The sequence below is a fragment of the Nematolebias whitei genome, chromosome 18, assembly GCF_014905685.2.
Source record: "Nematolebias whitei isolate Nwh7 chromosome 18, NemWhi1, whole genome shotgun sequence".
Classification (NCBI taxonomy): domain Eukaryota; kingdom Metazoa; phylum Chordata; class Actinopteri; order Cyprinodontiformes; family Rivulidae; genus Nematolebias; species Nematolebias whitei.
In genome coordinates, this window is record NC_056515.1 from 18,435,486 (window position 1) to 18,442,998 (window position 7,513).

The 7,513-nt window shown below is 40.1% G+C and overlaps 1 protein-coding gene across 1 annotated transcript; it reads right to left on the bottom strand.

Annotated features, from left to right (window-relative positions):
* Nucleotides 1-524: 524 nt before the first annotated feature.
* Nucleotides 525-2,865, bottom strand: LOC119424421 (EKC/KEOPS complex subunit Lage3). Its single transcript, XM_037691894.1, has 3 exons — nucleotides 2,801-2,865; nucleotides 1,381-1,509; nucleotides 525-1,304 (listed from the first exon to the last, which is right to left on the bottom strand). Exons 1-3 carry the CDS (start codon nucleotides 2,845-2,847, stop codon nucleotides 1,190-1,192), a joined length of 291 nt encoding a protein of 96 aa, XP_037547822.1. The 5' UTR covers nucleotides 2,848-2,865; the 3' UTR covers nucleotides 525-1,189.
* Between the last annotated feature and the right edge of the window lie 4,648 nt (nucleotides 2,866-7,513).

Below are 7,513 nucleotides of genomic sequence, written 5' to 3' on the forward strand. Positions count from 1 at the left end.
TTCATTCGCTCTTATCTACGTGATGTGACGGCTCGTTCCATGACACATTCTGTCAATATATATATAGAAATATTTAATATTAATACTAATTATTTGTGTGAATATTATTAATATTGATGATTATTAATATGTTAACAATAATTAATACATTAATAATTATTAATAATTCGTATTTATTGTTAATATTAATAATCACTAATATTAATATTTATTATTAATAATAATTTAATAATAGGCAGTCCCCAACAAAGTTTCTCCAGGAACTTTCTAGTTTTGCATTATATTCTTCTAAAATCAGAGTTGCTATACCCATGACATGAAATGCTGGATTAATTATAAGTTTTTAACACACTTAAAATTTCACTTCACTTCTTTGAAGCAAAAATAAAAAAAGGTTTGTAGGTTCAATCATCCAGGTAGATGACAACAAAAAAGGTTAAATAATTTCATCTGGACCAGTTTCTTTGAAGCAAAACCTGTCGCAGGCGAGCAGCGCCCTCTGCTGGCCGGACTCATCTATTACAACAATTATGTCTCATTGAAGGAATCAGTCATAGAGAAAAGAGAAAACTGTTTTTTTATCACCCCTGAAAGTCATTTATTGCGTTTAAGTTGTAAAACAATCTGATTAACCTTGATTAGACCTGTCTCCTAATTGATTATATCTCACAAGGCAAATTCTCCATTTGCCATAATCAACACTAAACTTTGCTTACAAAGCAGTTTTACATTTGTTTCTTCAGTCTCATAGGAATTTTTATAAACTTTAAAATCTTGACACACAAATTAAAGCGTCAATTTTCCTTATTTAGAAAAAGTAAAACGAATAAATGTCTGTCTCAGAAAAACATTTGTAAATGAATCCAGCCCAAGTTGCTGAATTTTACAATGAAATTGGAAATGTTTTGTTTACAGCAAGTACAATTTTAAATAAACATTTGAGTGTTCTTGTAGTCTGAAAGAAAAGGCAAAAATATTCAGTAAAAAACAACAAAATACCTGATGTAGCATCTCTGTGGTGGATTTTAAAAACAAAACAACAAAATGCTTCTACCATAAACTCTTATAGTTTGATCTTCAAGTTTTTAACACAGCACTTGTGTAAGCTTGCATTTTGCCAAAAGGGTGGACCAGAGTAATTTTCCAGAATGGAAAACTGAAATCAGAGTCTCAAGACTTGAACGCTGGATCACGGGGCAACAGGCGGGCCGAACATTTCCATCGTATCTATAACGAGCGACAGATGATCGAGAAATGAGTTGACGGACACTCTGAGGATCCGAGCCTCGTCTGCGCTCCACCTCCTGAGACAAAGACACACAGGCTGAGTGAGATGATCAGACTTCAGATTGATTCACAATCAAAGAGAAGGTCGCTCACACAGACAGCGTGCTGCCGGACACACTCAGTTGTTTGCTGATGCCGCCTCGCCTCGGCTCTTGATCAGGTGACAGGGACCGCAAGGCGACGATGGCCTCAGTGGATGATGGGAAGGGGACATCCAGAGAGCTTTAGGACAGTCAAGGAAGACTGAACTGCACAAAAACTAAAAGGCAGATATCATTTTACAAACACATCTAAAAAATGAATTATATCCAAATTGTTCCATCCACCCTACTGCTCTGAAGTCGAACTGCGGAGCAGCTTGAGCAGGAGGCCCAGACATCTCTCTCCACAGCCACCTCTTCTGGGAGGATTCCAACATGTTCCCAGGCAAACCAACGAAAAGTCTCTCCAGTGTGTCCTGGGTCTTCCCCGAGGTCTCCTCCCAGTCAGACATACCCAAAGAACCTCCCTAGGGAGGTGCCCAGAGAGCATCCCTACCAGATGCCTGAACCACCTCAACTGGCTCCTCTCGATTTGGAGGAGCAGCACTTCTACTCTGAGTCTCTCCTGATAACTGAACTTCTCATCCTGTCTCTAAAGGGGAGTCCAGCTACCCTGCAGAGGAAACTCATTTTAACCACCTGCATCCAGGATCTCATTCTTTTGGTCACTACCCATAGTTCGTGGACATATTTGTCTGCCAATCCAATGGCAACACCACCGATGTCCATGTGATGTTACAAAGACGTGTCCACCAAGACACCCCCATGACATCCAGAGCCTTAAGGAAATCAGGGCAAATCTCATCCACCCATGAAGTCCTGATGCTGTGGAGCTTTTTAACTACCTTGGTGACCTCAGCCATGGTTATGGACAGGCCTACCCCGAAGTCCCCACCCGACTCAGATTTCTCCGTGGAAGACATGCTGGTGGGGTCGAGACGGTCCAGTAATTATTCCTTCCACCTCCTGATGAGTTAAACCAAAATTAAAATAATCATAAAGAATAATAAAACGAAAGCAAATGATCTAAAACTACTGAGCTGAGCCCACTTTTATTTAAACTCAAACTAATCAAATCACTTACATGTGACAAAATGTACACGTGAAAATGTGCATAAGTGCGCATGAACTGTTTAGGTGAAATTATTGGAAACGTTTTCAAAGATAAGCATTCACAAGTTTACATACTTTGAAAACTGAATGAACTAAAGTGGCACAGCATTCTCAAAAAATATATTCAAATCTAAATAAATAAGTTTTACTTTCAACCACTTAAATGTTTCAACAGGAAATAATTAAAGTTTAACTATCGGCTTCAGAATATGATGCATACAGACGACAGAAGCGGCTCCACAATTTTATTCTGTTTAATCTGGTTTCTGCAGTTAAATGTTGCTAATTTTAAAGACGATAAAAATCCCACAGCTCTCCTGTACCTGCGAGGGTAATGTCTGTGAGAATCTAAAGGATACAACTCCAGTTTGCCAGTTTCTGAATTCGTTTCTCCGTCAGCCGCCATCGCTGTTGTTATGACGAAGCGAGTGAACCGGAAGTGGAACTGATGTAGTCTTGTGTTTTGGCGCGCTGCTGCCCCCAGCGGCACATGGTGGTATTACAGGTCGAGCCTGAAATACTGTTATAAAAGGACTGGAAGGATAATGAGAATAACGCCTCTTATAAAAAAAAAAAAAAAAAAAAACTTAAGACTCTTTTAAAAAAAAAAAAAAAAAAAAAAAATCTATCACTGAAGTAAAAAGAAAAAGTTGTTTTTACATTTTGGCATTTTAGATTTGGCAATAAACAAAAAGGGAGTAGTTATTACCATGACTGTTATAAAATGAATAAATGCAAACATTTTCAAGACAAGAATAACATTACATTGTCAAAATTATTGCAACGTGTTTATTGATATTATAGTAGAACAATACATTTTTTGAAAAAAAAAATGTTGTTACAAATGTTTTGTCAGGTAGCAACACTGGAGCTTCACATTTTGTCAGAACAGGAACGTTTAAGGTGTAAGGCAATCTGAAGTCCATCATTCTGCAGCGATAAAAAGCTAAACAGTTTTAAATATTTAAGGCAGTTAATATTTATTTTCCAGAAGTTAAATACCCAACAGATTGAACTTGAGAGTAATTAGAAAACACCAAATATTCTTAGTTTTAATGTTCATGATTATGATTCATGATTCCTTAGATAAATAACATTACTAATTGATTTTTATGTATGTGAATGTTTTTGTTCAGTGCCCTGAGATAACTTCTGTTGTAACTTGGCACTATAGAAATAAACTGACTTGAATTGAATTGAGTTGAATGATATGACAATTAGGAAAAAATACACCTTATTGGGGAAAGTTGTCAAAAGGAAAACCTCTTCCCAGAAGCATATAGGTATACAATGTTATATTTATTGTAACACAAGTCTGCTGGATGAAATTATTTTGATAGATAAGGCCAAAAATAAGATGCTTGGTAAACACAGCATGCCAAATGTCAAAAACAGTAGTGGAGAGAAGATGACTTGGTCTTGTTTAGAGAAAAACATAGAGTCAGTCAGAATTTAATTTCTCTGTACATGTTATAAAGTAGGGCAGCACGGTGGCGCAACTGGTAGAGCTGCTGCCTCTCAGCAAGCAGGTCCCCGGTTCAAATCCCGGTCCGGTGGCTTTTCTGGGTGGAGTTTGCATGTTCTCTCCGTGCATGCGTGGGTTTTCTCCGGGAACTCCAGTTTCCTCCCACTGACCAAAAACATGCATTTAGGCTGATTGGTTACTCTAAATTGTCCCTAGGTGAGAGAGAGTGAATGGTTGTTTGTCTCTATGTGTCCCTGTGATGGACTTGTGACCCGTCCAGTGTGTACCCCGCCCCTCGCACAGTGATTGCCGGACATGGGCACCGGCGACCCCGGTGACCCAAAATGGAAGAAGCGGGTAAAGATAATGGATGGATGGATGTTATAAAGTAATCTATTGTAAAGCTTGACCCAAGTCGAGCCGTGAAACAGGAAAATGATCCCAAATGCAAAGGAGATCACAAGTCTGCAAAACTGAATGAAATGAAGCCATCTATCCATCCATCCATCAATCCATCCATCCATTCATCCATCCTTCTGTAGTGGACTCGGCCTCCGACCAAAACCTGCCTCTGAAGACCTTCATGGGACAGGAACTGTTATTTCATTGATAAGAATCCAGAAATACAAATTAGCTCATCCAGAGACTTTCTAATTGTATCCTGAACTAATCAATTGAAAGAACACTCTTCTTTTATATTATCATTACTATTTTAAAATATCTTGATAAATCAAAAGTGTGTTTAGTTCATACCATTTTTAAATGTTGAAGTGAACCACTCATTTTAAATCAACTGTGAAACAGTATTAATGATTTTTTTCATCCTCATTTAAATTAGAAATTAAGTTAAATGTCTATTTACAAAGTAATTATGCATTTTGATCTTCTGTCTGAAATGAGAAGGAGTGATGTCGGTCAAAAGTCGGAGACAGTCAAAAACAAGTTGTTAGAATGGGCTGTCGTGTTTTTAAACCTCTCAGACAGAAACAAGAGAACTGGCACCTGCAGTGTTTCTCACTTCGCCAAAACATTTCTCTGTCTGTTCCTAAAACATTCCTGCTGTTTTCTTGACTTGTAATGACCCTCTGACGTCACTAAAACCACACCCCTGTTGGTTGCTTCAACCAATCAGGAAGTACTAAAAGTGACCGGAAGCAGAACTTTTTAAAAGTCGACACTTCCTGGAACTATTCAGGTTCTGGAGGGAGTTCTAGCAGTTCTGTAGAGTTCTGGAGTTGTCTGACATCTTCCTGGATTCCGGTGGAGTTTTTCCACTGCTGGGTGGAACTTCGGACTCAGTTTTCCAGTCTGATGGAGTCATCCATCTCTGCAGGCGTCACGGCGCCTCGCTGTGACGTCCCTCGGGCGAACGCCCTACACCTTCTGAGGAAGTTTGTTCTGTAGAACAGAGTATCTCACGACTTCTGCCGAGTCGCAGCCGCCCTGAGGAGACACTGAAAGGTAGCGTGCCAGGGACCTCTTGACCGTTGCGGACCCATCCTCTGCCAAGGTAAAGAGTCGTTGCGAGCTTCACGCACTAAGTGTACCGCGGGCGAGCTGCGTTTGAAAGGAGCGTGTTGTTCTGGTCCACAGACATACATCTTCCTCCATTTTCCACTCTCCCTTTAAACTCCTCCATTTTTCCCATCTTTAAACTTCTATCTTGCCAGTAATTATTCTAGATGCCTTCAGAAATGTCTGTTGTTTTTATTAAGTAAAACGTGCCAAGTTTTATTAATCAGAACCAGTTCAGCTAATCAAGTGTACAATGTTTTGATGTTAAATTTTGATTCTGTTCAATAAATGACCACATTTATTATGATGGGTCAAAGAGAATTAACGTCTCATGTCACTGATTAAACCATCTACGCACAGTTACTTCTGTCACATGGCTGTAATTAGCTCGAAAAAGAGAGAACTCGTTATTTAAATATAATTGTAGTGAAGCTGAAAGCTAACGGTAGCCCTTAGAACACTACATCTATCAAGGACGGAGCCGTGGAGGCCCTCAGAGGTCCTCTGGCCCCTCCGGGCTGCTCGCAACTCTGCCAGTACAACCTACAGCCGAGGTAATGGCAGTCACACGTGCACAGGCTACAGCCAAGCCGGCTGACAACACAGTCTCTGTACAACCCGTGCTGACTGACCCAGACATCATCCAACTTCAGAAGTTGGATCCTGCAATAAACTCAATGATGCTGTCTTTGACTGACCCAGGGAAAAACATTCCATCCGAAGCAGACCTGGATTCCGATCCAGACCTTAAAGTCCTCTTTCAGCTGCGCAATCAGCTAAAACTACTCAAGGGCAACCTAACTTTAGCTCATGGAGCGACGTCCTCACCCGTGTTCGTGGTCCCCCATGACCGAAGGGGGGTGACGTTAGTTAGGGTGATGCTACCAGATGCGATAACGTGTTCAAATCTGACATTCAGAGTGAGTGACGCACCGAAACGTCGTTTTCTAGTTGCTTAATCACTACTTTTGTCCATGTTGAAACGTTGTTCTTCTGGTTGCTTAGTCACTATTTTGTCGATGTTGAGACATCGTTTAATTAGTTTTTGGTATTGTTTCTGAACACCCCCAGCAAGAATGAATTTTGTGTGTATTTTAGTTAGAGACTAAGAGGACTTTAACTGTGAAAACATGCAGTTCATTTCTTAAAATTCAATCTTTGCGGAGTCAATGTAGATTAATGCTACCTTAAGTACCATAATCTACATTGGTCTCATGACGATCAAGTCGATCCTACTCGAACAATCCTATTCGGGGAGGGGGCTAGCTGATCCTTCAGTTGAGTCTCGCCATAGACTCCAAAACATTTAGGGGAAAACCAAAAACCAAACCTCAAGTCGTTCGTCTAAAAGGACAACAGACAATTGAACCAAACTATATTTTGCCATGTAAATCTAACTTAAACCAAGTTAGGAATGGAAAAATAGTTTGGAATGCCCTTCTATAGGTATGAATCCCTATATAAAAAAATTTCAGCATGACCCACCCTTTAAACTGGTAACTTTAGCTGATCTAAACCATGATAGCTTACACACCAGGTGCATATAGGTTAAGGTCTTATGTAAAATCCCACTCATAAGCCCAACTAAAACCACATAAATGCATGACACATAGAACCAGAATGGCACCCACTGGGAACCACCAGTAGCAACCTTGGCTGAAGGGACCTATGACTCCAACGTGGGTCTCCAATCTCCATCCAGTGGTCGCCTCTGCAGTTCAATCAAGGGAACCCCTCTGCATGCTGATCAGTCAACACCTCCAATCGTTGTGGATTTATTGTTGTGGATTATATGACTTTTTCAATGGATTACAGACTCTGTTTCCAAGGGGTTAAAACATTGCTACAATGGAATTACCTACAACATAATGGAATTACCAAAAACATCATGGAATTACCAACAACATTGTGGAATTACCTAAACCGTTGTGGGATTACCTTCTTTGACTTTTGTTTTCCTCTTGCTGGATTACATTGAGATCAAGGACATTCGGAGGCGTAAGTTCATGTTGGAATTCATCCCCATGGACAGGCGATGATTTCCAAAGGGGGGACTGTAGTGAACTCGGCCTCTGATCAAACCTGCCTCTGA